Consider the following 14336-nt stretch of genomic DNA (forward strand, 5'->3'; position numbering starts at 1 on the left):
AAAACAAAAATAAATAAAGAGGGGAACTCAAAACTTTTCAAAAAGGAAAGTGAAAGTGAGAGAGACAAGCATTGTTGAAGTGGGGGAGCTCCTTGAACTTTGTTCATGCTCATGGAAACTTTGTGAATCTTGATTACAGAAACTTTTCAAAAAAAATAATTATCCCCTTGTACAATTCCATTGTATTATAAAAATAATGTGCCAAGGTTTGCCTTTAGGATGTTTACAATGCTTGTTGGTTTGTGCGGTGCAGGACAGAAACTTTGGCTGTAGTGCGCGATTTTACATTTTTTACTGGAACATTAAACGGTTCTGAAACTTTTTGCACTGTCTTTATATACAAATTTTTTATGTTTCCTAATTGTGGCAGAATTTTTGAAGTACCAGAGGTATGGTGAATGTTCAGATTATTACAGACTGTTCTGTTTTAGACAGATTCTGTTTTTGATGCATAGTTTGCTTGTTTTGATGAAACTATCAATTTATATCAGTGGATTAAGCCATGGAAAAGTTATATTACAGTAGCTAAAATGAAAAAACAAAATATTAATTGGTTTTCAACAGTACTTAGAGTAGTGATTTGCTTTATTATACTAACGGATCTTACCGAGTTTTCTGTTGAAGTTTTGTGTGGATGAAGTGTTCGAAGATCGAGGAGGTCTCGATGTGAGAAGAAGGAAGAGAGGCAAGAGCTCAAGCTTGGGGATGCCCAAGGCACCCCAAGTAAATATTCAAGGAGACTCAAGCGTCTAAGCTTGGGGATGCCCCGGAAGGCATCCATATTTCTTCAACAAGTATCGGTATGTTTTCGGATTCGTTTCATTCATGCGATATGTGCAAATCTTGGAGCGTCTTTTGCATTTAGTTTTCACTTTTATTTTATGCACCATGCTGGTATGAGATAGTCCTTGTTTGATTTATAGAATGCTCTTTGCACTTCACTTATATCTTTTGAGTATGGCTTTATAGAATGCTTCATGTGCTTCGCTTATATCATTTGAAGTTTGGATTGCCTGTTTCTCTTCACATAGAAAACCGCCATTTGTAGAATGCTCTTTTCCTTCACTTATATTTGTTAGAGCGTGGGCATATCTTTTGTAGAAAGAATTAAACTCTCTTGCTTCACTTATATCTATTTAGAGAGATGACATGAATTGGTCATTCACATGGTTAGTCATAAAATCCTACATAAAACTTATAGATCACTGAATATGATGTGTTTGATTCCTTGCAATAGTTTTGCGATATAAAGATGGTGATATTAGAGTCATGCTAGTGGGTAGTTGTGGATTGTAGAAATACTTGTGTTGAAGTTTGTGATTCCCGTAGCATGCACGTATGGTGAACCGTTATGTAACGAAGTTGGAGCATGAGGTATCTATTGATTGTCTTCCTTATGAGTGGCGGTCGGGGACGAGCGATGGTCTTTTCCTACCAATCTACCCCCCTAGGGGCATGCGTAGTAGTACTGCTTTGAGGGCTAATAAACTTTTGCAATAAGTATATGAGTTCTTTATGACTAATGTGAGTCCATGGATTGTACGCACTCTCACCCTTCCATCATTGCTAGCCTCTTCGGTACCGTGCATTGCCCTTTCTCACCTCAAGAGTTGATGCAAACTTCGCCGGTACATCCAAACCCCGTGATACGATACGCTCTATCACACATAAGCCTCATTATATCTTCCTCAAAACAGCCACCATACCTACCTATCATGGCATTTCCATAGCCATTCCGAGATATATTGCCATGCAACTTCCATCATCATCATATACATGACTTGAGAATTTATTGTCATATTGCATTGCATGATCATAAGATAGCTAGCATGATGTTTTTATGGCTTGTCCGTTTTTTGATGTCATTGCTACGCTAGATCATTGCACATCCCGCTACACCGCCGGAGGCATTCATATAGAGTCATATCTTTGTTCTAGTATCGAGTTGTAATATTGAGTTGTAAGTAAATAAAAGTGTGATGATCATCATTATTAGAGCATTGTCCCAGTGAGGAAAGGATGATGGAGACTATGATTCCCCCACAAGTCGGGATGAGACTCCGGACGGAAAAAATAAAAAAGAGAGGAAAAAAGGAGAAAGGCCAAAAAAAAGAAAAAAATGAGAGAGAAAGAGAGAAGGGGCAATGTTACTATCCTTTTACCACACTTGTGCTTCAGAGTAGCACCATGTTCTTCATATAGAGAGTCTCTTGAGTTATCACTTTCATATACTAGTGGGAATTTTCATTATAGAACTTGGCTTGTATATTCCGATGATGGGCTTCCTCAAATGCCCGAGGTCTTCATGAGCAAGCAAGTTGGATGCACACCCACTTAGTTTCAGTTTGAGCTTTCATACACTTCTAGCTCTTAGTGCATCTGTTGCATGGCAATCCCTACTCCTTGCATTGACATCAATTGATGGGCATCTCCATAGCCCGTTGATTAGCCGCGTCAATGTGAGACTTTCTCCTTTTTGTCTTCTCCACACAACCTCCGCCATCATATTCTATTCCACCTAGTGCTATGTCCATGGCTCATGCTCATGTATTGCGTGAAAGTTGAAAAGGTTTGAGAACATCAAAAGTATGAAACAATTGCTTGGCTTGTCATCGGGGTTGTGCATGATGTGAATATTTTGTGTGGTGAAGATGGAGCATAGCCAGACCATATGATTTTGTAGGGATAACTTTCTTTGGCCATGTTATTTTGAAAAGACATGATTGCTTTATTAGTATGCTTGAAGTATTATTGTCTTAATGTCAAAAGATAGACTATTGCTTTGAATCACTCGTGTCTTAATATTCATGCCATGATTAGATTACATGATCAAGATTATGCTAGGTAGCATTCCACATCAAAAATTATCTTTTTTATCATTTACCTACTCGAGGACGAGCAGGAATTAAGCTTGCGGATGCTGATACGTCTCCGTCGTATCTATAATTTTTGATTGTTTCATGCCAATATTATACAACTTTCATATACTTTTGGAAACTTTTTATACTATTTTTGGGACTAACATATTGATCCAGTGCCCAGTGCCAGTTCCTGTTTGTTGCATGTTTTATGTTTCGCAGAAACCCCAAATCAAACGGAGTCCAAACGGGATAAAAACGGACGGAGAATATTTTTGGAATATTTGTGAAATATGGGAAGAAGAATCAACGCGAGACGGTGCCCGAGGGGGCCACGAGGCAGGGGGGCGCGCCTGCCCCCCTGGGCGCGCCCCTGACCCTCGTGGGCACCCCGTAAGGCGATTACTACTCTTCTTTGGCCGCAAGAAAGCTAATTCGGAGAAAAATCTGGGCGAAGGTTTCAATCCAATCGGAGTTATGGATCTCCGGTTATAAAAGAAACGGTGAAAGGGCAGAATACCGCAGCGTAGAAACAGAGAGAGACAGAGAGACAGATCCAATCTCGGAGGGGCTCTCGCCCCTCCCATGCCATGGAGACCAAGGACCAGAGGGGAAACCCTTCTCCCATCTAGGGAGAAGGTCAAGGAAGAAGAAGAAGAAGAAGAAGAAGGGGGCCCCTCTCCCCCTCTCTTCCGGTGGCACCGGAACGCCGCCGGGGCCATCATCATCACCGCAATCTTCACCAAGAACTTCACCGCCGTCATCACCAACTCTTCCCCCCTCTATGCAGCGGTGTAACCCCTCTTTTACCCGCTGTAATCTCTACTTAAACATGGTGCTCAACGCTATATATTATTTCCCAATGATGTATGGCTATCCTATGATGTTTGAGTAGATCCGTTTTGTCCTATGGGTTAATTGATGATCGTGATTGGTTTGAGTTGCATGTTTTATTATTGGTGCTGTCCTATGGTGCTCTCCGTGTTGCGCAAGCGTGAGGGATCCCCGCTGTAGGGTTTGCAATATGTTCATGATTTGCTTATGGTGGGTGGCGTGAGTGACAGAAGCATATACCCGAGTAAGTAGGTTGTTTGCGTATGGGATAAAGAGGACTTGATGCTTTAATGTTATGGTTGGGACCTTAATGATCTTTAGTAGTTGTGGATGCTTTCTAGAGTTCCAATCATAAGTGCATATGATCCAAGAATAGAAAGTATGTTAGCTTACGTCTCTCCCTGAAATAAAATTGCAATAATGATTACCGGTCTAGTTATCGATTGCCTAAGGACAAATAACTTTCTCGTGACAAAAAGTTCTCTACTAAAACTAATTTAGTTGTGTCTTTATCTAAACAGCCCCTACTTTTTATTTATGTGCTTTTTATATTCTTGCAAACCTATCCAACAACACCTACAAAGTACTTCTAGTTTTATACTTGTTCTAGGTAAAGCGAACGTCAAGCGTGCGTAGAGTTGTATCGGTGGTCGATAGAACTTGAGGGAATATTTGTTCTACCTTTAGCTCCTCATTGGGTTCGACACTCTTACTTATCGAAAGAGGCTACAATTGATCCCCTATACTTGTGGGTTATCACCTTGCTCGTCATGGCTCACGTCACGGGAACTTCACGAGGTGCCCCTCGCCTTGATCTCTCCGCTCCTCGCGAGCCAGCCTAGTGAGGCTGCCCCTGAGGAGGTCTTGTGTCGTCCGCCTCGCGAGGGTCTTGAGTGTTTTCTGGTGAAGATGGGTCGTACCGGGCCGTTAGTGGAGCCACGCCGTGGACCGCAGGCAGGCAAGTCTGGGGACCACCGTTCCCAGGACGCCGACAGTTTTGACCCACTGTTCGACCCTTTTTGCATATGGGAAATGAGTTGTCCATGAATATCAATCAAATCAAGAAACTCAGAAAGATTGTTAGGATAAAGAAATTAGCGACAAAAAACAACAAGATCTTTGTGTGCACAATGAAGAATACATCAGTTCACTACAAGATGGTACTAACTATTATACCTTGCCTTTTTTTATTCCTTTGCCCCATTTCCAATATAGAGAATATATTTATGCACATCCTTGTTTGCAGGCCTTTCAAAAGCAGTTCACTGATGATTACCTCTCAAACCACCTCTATGGTCAGGAGGCGAGGAAGGTTTTCATACAACACCCACGGTTCAATATTGAAGTGTTCCTGAAGAGGACGAAGGACGGACGGTCAACCATCCACAGGCACTGGCCTAAAGTTGCAAAGACCTTCAACATGAATGAAGGCTCAATATTCGCCTTCCGCTTCAGCAGTTTTCCAGATGAGATGCATCTGTCTATATACCGTCTATGATGCTAATTTCGAAAGGTTCTACATGTTGCATGTGGAACTTGGTGCTGGTGCAGTTGTGTAATGGGGTAGCTGAGTGCTGAAGCTATATCATGTTGTACTCTGATGTATTTCAATTATGAAATTCTGCTTCCTTAATATGAATGAAATATATTATGTGCTTAATATGAATGTCAATTAGATTAATAAATGGATTATTAATAATAGGACAATTAGCCTGCTAATGGCAAATCAGCCTGCTAATTGGGTTTTGATATTGCAAACGGTTATTGAAAAAATACCGTGGGCGATGACCTCAGGCAACGCACACAGTTTCTAGGAATAAACCATGTTGGATCAATGAACAATCACACACGAGTTTCTCTTGAAAACTGTTTGTGTTAGGCCACCTTGCGCAAACGTTTACCACATAAAAACTGTGTGTGATGGACAGCCTTTGCCACACAGTTTTTTCTACGGACAGTGTGTGATACATTCAATAACGCAAACGATTTAACGGGAAAAATTGTGTGTGATGTACCTGTGAACGGAAACGTTTTCCTTGAAGCGGCTGTGTGGGATGTACATATGAACGGAAACGGTTAGCGGGGACTGGCTGTGTGGGATGTACTTGTGACCAGAAATAATTTCGCGCGTATAATTGTAATTTTTTAGCTCTACTGTACGTATTTTCGTATTTGAGCGCTCGCCGGTCGCACACGACCTCATTTTGCCGAGCGTGTGTGCCAGGAGGGCATATCCCCGACGGTTTCTGGGTCGTGTGGGAAGGACCCCCCTATCGCCCACACTCACTTGGCGACGGTTCCAAATGCCGTCGTGGAAAGGGGTTAAAAACCGTTTGTTTAGGACTGACGCGTACTAGTGAAGCGTACGGTCTTCATGATCCGGCAACGCTTCACCGTCCAGAGCTAATCGTCGTCGGAGAATTAGATGGAGGAGTTTAGAACCACAGTGGGCTTCTAATTATGAGGATTAGAGGTGGCTAGGGCTAGCTCTAATTAGTCAACTAGGACCAACTAGAAAAAAAACTAGATCAACTAGAGGAGGCTCCAAAACTTGTATATCAATAGGGATAAATCCTCTAGTATATATAGGTTAGGAGGGGAGGAGAGGGAAGCCACCAAGGAGGGAAAGTCCCTCCTTGGGGCGCCGGCCAAGGGGGAGGAGTAGGAGTGTAGGACTCCTCCCCTAGTCCGATTCGGCCCCCCTTATATGGCAAGGGGGGCGCCACTTCCTACTTGGGCCTTGTGGCCCAAGTTGCCTTCCACCTCTTGGACTTTTTAGGCCCGTTGATATTTTAATTAAATATAAAATAAACTGAATATTTTCAGAGCATTATATATATAATTTAACATCTCTGAAAACATTTTCACCTATATATAATTAATCGATAATACCCGGTATTACCTGATACTCACCGAAACCCTTCCGGTGACCCCGAAATGCTTTCGGAACCTCTCGGAACTATTCCGGATATTAATAAAACAATTTCACAATTGTATTCTCATCACTCCCGTCTTACTAACACCCAACAGATCATGATTACCTTAAGCTTGTGACCCCGTAGGTTCAGTAAATCATAGACATGAACGAAACCCCTTTGTTCAATGACCGATAGCGGAACCGTGGACATCCATATCGGTCCCTATGATTACATGAATGATATTCAAGTGAACCTTTGGTTATCGTGTTATGTTCCCTTTGCTTCGCGATACTTTACAAAACCCGGTGTGCATTGGTATCCTCCTGAGTCATCACCATGCCCACTATACCGTTGCTCCCGTCACCGGTTCTGTTCTTATTTCTTGTTAACTTGTTCCGGCATCCCCGTGACGTAGTCACCTGTGTCTGGCCAGACGATGCTGGATGCCGTCACACCGAGAGGGCCCTAAGAACATCTCTCCATCGTCGGAGGAGCAAATCCCACTCTCGAGCTGTTCGGTCACTTGGCAAACTTTCCGGTGAGCCTGAAAGTTGTCGTTATGATCACCTTGTTACAGGTGACGTTTGAGCAACCCCAAAGCCCACCGTTTGGTAGGAAGTGACCGATACACTCTCATGGTCTGAGGAACTAAAACACATGCTAACACTTCGTGTTATAACAGATGATTTCACACGATGTAATCACAAAGTATAACATACATGTTTGAGTCGATTCAATATGATCGTTCTTCTAATGTCATATCCTCAATGTTTATTTCAGGACTATCGTTACGCTTAACAATAACCCAAGATCCGGAAACCTGATCACCAACAACACTTGAGCCAGTCCTAGAGGCGGGACCGGGAACCTATTGTTTTGTCGTTTATCATTCCACACGTGCATATGAGTTTTCCACTGAATCGCATATTCCAGGATCATAGCAGTTAGCAACATGAAACATAAACTCTTAGTTATGAATAACGAAAATATAATAATACAAAATTATTGCCTCTAGGGCATATTTCCAACACATGCTTGTTTGGTTGCGTCATCTTTCGGATCCAATTTGAATCTCATCTGTTGAAGAAAGAATGGGAGTCTCATTAGGGGCAATTTGGCTTGTGTGTGAGCTCGAGTTGTTAGTTTGGATGCATCCTAAAATTTATTATACATGTTGTGCAACTATTTCCCCCACAAGGTACACAAACCAATTAGGTTTGCTCTTAAGTTTATTTTCTTGTAGTTTTGAGAAATCCACGGTGATATAAGCTCCCACACCGCAAGATCCTCCTAGCTCACAAGAGCTGATGATTTTTCAGGTAATTAGAAGAGTTGTTGTATAGTTTTGTGCAGTTTTCAAAAAAAATCTAGATACGTACTCCCTCTAAGAAATATAAGAGCATTTAGACCGGAGGGAGTACAGCACAAACTCAACATGAGAAGACAAAACGAATACCAGTATAATAAGTACACTTGTCATAGCAAATAACCAAGTTGGCTAAACCGACCTCGAGCTGGCACATACGGCTGTGCAAAATGACGGACAAATAGCCTCTCAGGCCAAGACAAGGTAATAGCATTGCCAATCACTCAGTAGGGTCAAAAAGGGAAAGCATTTTGGCTTACGAGCTCAAGCTATAGTTTGGGTGAATCCTATTCTTTTTTTCTGGTACAAGTGATCCCTTTTTGTTCAAGGTACATAAATCAATTGTACATATGTTTGTTTGTAGTTTTGTGTAATAGTCATCATGGTATAAGATTCCACACCACACATGCACCAGCTCATGCGTTTTATGACAACAAGGTAATCCCTCGAGAACACTACGTGCTCCTAACTTACAATTTTTATTTTAAACATGCGCAAAAGCTTTGTCTTTTCTCATTAATTATTTTTACATGACATATCCGATGATGGGAATACGGGGAAAAAGGCTCCTCTCGTGGTATGATGGACTTCAAGTGCTTTACGCCAGTCAAAAACCCATCCGGAAGCTTCCCCATTTATCTCGGGCGACGATGACAGAGGACATTGAGGAAACGTTTTCGAAAATGCCCACATTCATTACATTCATTGTGGTCCATATTTGCACGAGCTAACAAGCATGTAGGGCTTTTCACCGGATTCGCTCTTAATTATCTTTATAAGCGAGGCCATCCCTTTTGATTTTTCAACGGTTTCTTTGGCAGTAATTAACCACCTGGTTTTTTTCTTTAAAAATATTGCATGACATTTTCTACATTTCACTCAAATGCCACCCAGGTCGAGCACTCTAGCTCACATGTCACTCATGAAAATGTTGGACCTGTTACAAAATAAGAACCGTCATGCCAAAACGGCGGTAAAGCGACTTGGTTTACGTGTGAGCTCGAGCAGTTAGTTTGGGTGCCTCCTAAAATTTACCCAAATGATAAGTTCCACACGTGTGACACGAAGCAACCCCGCCCTGACGTTTTTACAACTAAAATTGCCATCCGAACAGAAAAAACAAAGCTAAAGAAAAAGAACTGAAACTTGTCATCCGAAAAAAAGTTACCATGCTTGACAACTAAAGTTGTCATCCCACACCATACTACACGGTCCTCCAGGCTCACCAGAGCTGGCGCATTCTTTTTACTTCGAGGGGATCAGAAGAGCTGATGTATGGTTTGTGCAGCAGTTTCAAAAGAAGTCTAGATAACCCCAGCATCACAAGACAAACGCATATACCATTACAATAAGCACACTTGTCATAGCAGATAACCAAAGCGACCCCGAGCGAGCCTGGCGCAAACGGCCCGTGCAAACGACGAGCAAATAGCCCCTCAGGCCGGGACAAGGACGGGAACAAAGAAAGAAAGAAAATTGTTTCACGAGGAGAAGGGATAATTTTATACTGCTACCGCCAACGCTGCCAATCAGACGAGGCAGGCAGGGGGCGGCGAGCGAGCGAGGGATGGATAGATACGCGGGAGACGTGCGGGCGTACAGGCAGAGGGAGTGGGGGGAGAGAGAGTGAGTCCACCTCAGCTTCAGGTGAGCTGGCCGGTGGCCGCTGGGGCATTTTTCTATTTCTGCGGCCTGCCCGGTTTCCAATTCCGACGAGCCAAAACAGACGGACGGGAAAGGGGTGGGGGGAGAGAGAGAAAAAAAAAGGGGGAATAAAAAGGGAAAGAAATAAAGCGAGAGGCGAATCCCAATTCCCCAAGTAGTACGCACGCACGAGAGGGGGCGAGGGAGGAGGGCAGCGCGCACACACCAGGGCAGGGGAGGGGAGGGGAGGAGGACTACAAGAGAGGAGAGAGAGGCGGGGGGCGAGGGGCAGCGGCAGAGGGCTGCAGCAGGGGCAGAAGCATTAGAAGGGGCAGTTGTAACCAAGTGGCAGCAGTAGATAGAGCCATCTATCTATCTCTCTCTACAGGTATAAATCCTTCCTTGCTCGCTTGCTTGCTTGCTCGCTCGCTCGCGCATCTGGTAGGACGGAGGGGGCAGAAGGAGTTGGTGGTGGGGATTTCTCGGGCGCCGCGGCGATGGGGGCGCGCTGATTGGGCCGCCGGCCGCGATCTCTCAGTCCAGATTTCCTTGGGCGGGCCCGCGCGTGATCTTGCCATGGGTTCGATTTGTTGCTGTTAGGTGATTCTTTCTTGCCCCTCCTGCGCATGTTCTTCCTTTCTCTGTTGGATTGGATTGGATTGGATTGGATGGAGCCGCCCCCTGCTTCTCCGCCTGGATTCGCGTCGCCCGGCGGGGCCGCCGCGGAGGGCGGGGGAAAGATTTGGTTTGGTTCTCGGGGGAGCGATTTGGGGGTGGGAGGGCGGCAGATCGGTTGGGTTCTCGCCGGAAGATTCGATTTTTACGCCTTGTTTTCTTCACGCGCCCCTCTCAGATCTCAAATGCCCCTGTTCCTGATCCGTTTCTTCTCGCCGATTTCGTCCGCGCTTACTTTCCTCCCTCCCCTGTTAATTCCATTATTATTGCAGATCGCGGCTAGGAGATCAGCGAGCACGCCCAGATTTCTCCCTTTCCGGATCAGTCTCATCCGACAAGATAATAAGCCGAGCGGGAGGGGGAGAAGCCATGATGCTGGAGGGCAAATCCTGCCTCGTCTCGCGCTCCCTGCCCAGCTACTGCGACCCGGACTCCGACTGGGCGTTCCTCCTCAGCGGCAGCAAGCGGCCCGCGCCGGAAGACTTCCGCGCGGAAGACATGGAGGAGGTAGACGCCGGCGGCAGCAGCAGCGGGAAGCGCAGCAAGTCGCCTTCCCCGCAGCCGCACACGCCGGACATCACCGAGAGCCACGGCTCCAGCCGCCATGCCTCCTCCGGCAGCGGCGGAGGGGAGCAGCAAGGCTCTGGGGCCAATCTCATTGGCGAGATTGGCCGCGACCTCTCCATCAACTGCCTCCTCCGGCTCTCCAGGTCGGACTATGGCTCCGTCGCCTCCCTCAACAGGGACTTCAACTCCCTGGTGCGCAACGGGGAGATCTACCGCCTGCGGCGGCAGAATGGCATCGCCGAGCATTGGGTCTACTTCTCCTGCAATGTCCTGGAGTGGGACGCCTATGACCCCTACAGGGAGCGCTGGATCCAGGTGCCCAAGATGCCACCGGATGAATGCTTCATGTGCTCTGACAAGGAGTCCCTGGCTGTGGGCACCGAGCTGCTTGTGTTTGGGATGGCACACATTGTGTTCAGATATAGCATCCTGACCAATTCATGGACAAGGGCTGATCCCATGAACTCTCCCCGGTGCTTGTTTGGATCAACAAGCGTCGGTGAAAAGGCGTATGTCGCTGGAGGCACCGATGCTTCTGGAAAGATACTGAGCTCTGCCGAGATGTATGATTCTGTGACACACACTTGGACACCCCTTCCCAGCATGAATAGAGCTAGGAAGATGTGTTCTGGTGTGTTCTTGGATGGCAAGTTCTATGTGATTGGTGGTGTTACCAACAACAACCAGGTACTGACATGTGGTGAGGAATATGACTTGAATCGGGGGTCATGGAGGGTCATTGAGAACATGTCTGAGGGCCTCAATGGAGTGACAGGTGCTCCTCCACTCATTGCAGTTGTCAACAATCAGCTCTATGCAGCTGATTACAGTGAGAAGGATGTGAAGAAGTATGACAAGCTGAATAATAAGTGGATCGCTCTTGGGAAATTGCCTGAACGGTCTGTGTCGATGAATGGCTGGGGCCTTGCTTTCCGAGCCTGTGGTGACCGGCTGATTGTCATCGGAGGCCCAAGGACTTCTATTGGTGGCATCATTGAGCTTAATTCCTGGGTTCCCGATGAGCAACCGCCTGTGTGGAATTTGGTTGCCACACGGCAATCCGGGAACTTCGTGTATAACTGCGCCGTGATGGGTTGCTGAGTCCACTGAATAAAGATTGGATGCAGTGGATATTTATGAAGGATGATAGTATGCACAAAGGCAGCCTGTTCAATTGCTCCAGCCCTGATTCTTCGTAGGGATTTATGCCTTCTGCCCAGTTAACTGGACATCTGCTGAGCGGCAGCACTCATGTAACCCTTGAGTTCTAATACTTCTGTTTTCCTTGCTAATCCATTTCTACATTTGCAATTTGGATCAACAGCTCGTGATTTCAAAGATACGAGACTATGCAAAAACAGTGTTATATTAATAATCTAGAAACAACTTCCAGAATGCTCGCCTTTCACTGTTGATGATGAACAACCTGTTAAGCAATGCTTGATTTATCTTTGGCTGCAACTAGAGCATGTTTATCAATTCACTGCTATGTTTCTTATTCATCCAGCTTGCTTCATGATATGCTTTTCTGAATTGTGTTATCAGCTTGTAAGTTGGTAATGATATGTTGTTTTGCTGGTTGTGAATTTGTATGTGCTATTAGATGCTGGTATTGTTCTAGTTTTAGTTGTGATGGTTTGCTTGTGGGTTTGTTTGACTCAGGTGTTTTAGTTCATATTTCCATGTACTGATGTTTTAGTTAGTCAACTGAATCGAGTTTGAGATGTTCTGTTTCTGATGGAGTGTCAAAGCAGCAGAGTTTTCAAAACTAGATCATTTTACTGGCCATTTAGTGACAAGTTTCCTGGGAGTTGTCGACCCTTCTGCCTTTAGTTGTTGCTAGCCTAGAAGTAAGCCTCCTCATGGTTTTACTGGATCATTGAATTATCCCTGAGAGCGAAAGGGCAAAAAGCTCTCTAGCTGATTGATTCTGCGTGTTCTGTTATAGCTATTTCAGCAAATTGATGTCATCCTCTATTAGCAATGTTGCAATAAGGGAACATATATATCATTAGTAAGGTTAAAAGGAAGTGATCCATCTGCAACTGGTGTTTATTAGTCTTTTTGAGTGAGTTATCTGTCTGACCGACCATTTGTTTGAACCGTATTTGTGATCCATAGGGCACACACATTCTTCTGTTTTGGGCATTTAGATTTGCATACATGCTTCTTCCTGTGTGGCAGCATCCATCCTACATTGCCCCTGGATTTCTGGAATGAGAGCCGAATTGATTGGTGGCGCGCTGAGTGCAGATGGCGGCGCTTGCTATATGAAAGGAGCCTGTGTAATCTGTCGATGTCGACTTGCAGACATATATATGTGGTAAAAAGAAACCTTGTAGTTCTTGCCATTTGGAGCAAGAAAATGGTTGTGAGCCGATCAGAGCACTGCTGCACTTTTTTACATGTCATCTTGCATAGTGTGGCAACCTTTTGTTCATCTTCTTACACGAGTGACAAATAGCATTGTGCACGACAGTAAACTCTGGTTGTAGCAATATAGTCCTCGTGCGAGCTTCTTTCGTTTAAAATCGCCACGGGTCTCGTTCGCGTCATCGTGTTTGTGTTTGTACTGCAATCCCAGATTTTCGTTGAAACAAAGCAAGCTGATTTTTGAGTGGGGCTGCATTCGCTTTGAGGAGTGAATTGGCAGGCACTTGCTCCTGTGCTTTGCTTCCGGCCGTGAAAGGAACACACACCCTTGCAAGGCAGAGAAGTAGAAGTAGTAGAGGTAGAACCACACGTGCCGATCGGTGCAGAGAAGCCTTTCGCTCCGTTCGGTCCGGTCCGGTCCGGTAGCAGCAGTGCGACCCGATGCTACACTGCGCGTACCGTTTTGTTCCCGGGGCAACTTGGCAGGTGACCCGGCCCGACACAACTCTGCCGCCGAGACTCGCTGACCATTTCGTCCGTCCCTGGAAAAAGGGGAAAACACAGGGAGAAACGTTCCTCCAGAGCCGCCACAGGCAGAGCACGCACGAGGACGCTTTGCTACCTGGAAGAAATCATCATCAGCCGTGCTGTGTTGCGTTGCGTGAAGCTTCCTTCTTCTGACCCTGGACGGCTAGTAGGCTAGCCAGGATAGTACTACTCGTAGCAGCCTACCATACCCATCGAAGGAAGGATGGATGGATGGATGGATTCCCCTCGAGCGTGGGGGTGGAAGCGTACGCCTCGTGCCTCCTTTACAGCGCGGCCGCTCGCGTTGCGTTGCGTTGCGGCGGAACCACCTTTTCTTTCCTTCCTTCGTTCTTCTCCTCCGGCGGGCGGGGCGGGGTCTACAATAATTTCAGCCGTGGCCGTCGCTGTTGTGCCATTCCGGGCATCCAGTTCTGTCGTGCGCGCCGCTGCAACCGGCACCTGCGTCTACGTGCGAGGCCGATCCATCGACAGCTCGCACGCACGCACGCACGCACATGCGCCCGAGCGCTCCAGAGAGATAATCTCATCTGCCTCTGCTGCGCCCAACCACTG

At 45.7% G+C, this 14336-nt stretch overlaps 1 protein-coding gene across 2 annotated transcripts; it reads left to right on the forward strand.

Moving 5' to 3' along the window:
• Positions 1–9715: 9715 nt before the first annotated feature.
• Positions 9716–12257, forward strand: LOC123098593 (F-box/kelch-repeat protein At1g74510). Of its 2 annotated transcripts, none has more exons than XM_044520630.1 (2): positions 9716–10008; positions 10568–12257. In XM_044520630.1, exon 2 carries the CDS (start codon positions 10665–10667, stop codon positions 11961–11963), a length of 1299 nt encoding a protein of 432 aa, XP_044376565.1. In that variant the 5' UTR covers positions 9716–10008; positions 10568–10664; the 3' UTR covers positions 11964–12257. The 2 variants fall into 2 exon arrangements, with proteins under 2 accessions (XP_044376565.1, XP_044376564.1); XM_044520629.1 differs by having other exon boundaries at positions 9896–10220.
• The last annotated feature ends 2079 nt before the right edge of the window (positions 12258–14336 follow it).

Source organism: Triticum aestivum, chromosome 4D, assembly GCF_018294505.1.
Source record: "Triticum aestivum cultivar Chinese Spring chromosome 4D, IWGSC CS RefSeq v2.1, whole genome shotgun sequence".
Lineage (NCBI taxonomy): Eukaryota > Viridiplantae > Streptophyta > Magnoliopsida > Poales > Poaceae > Triticum > Triticum aestivum.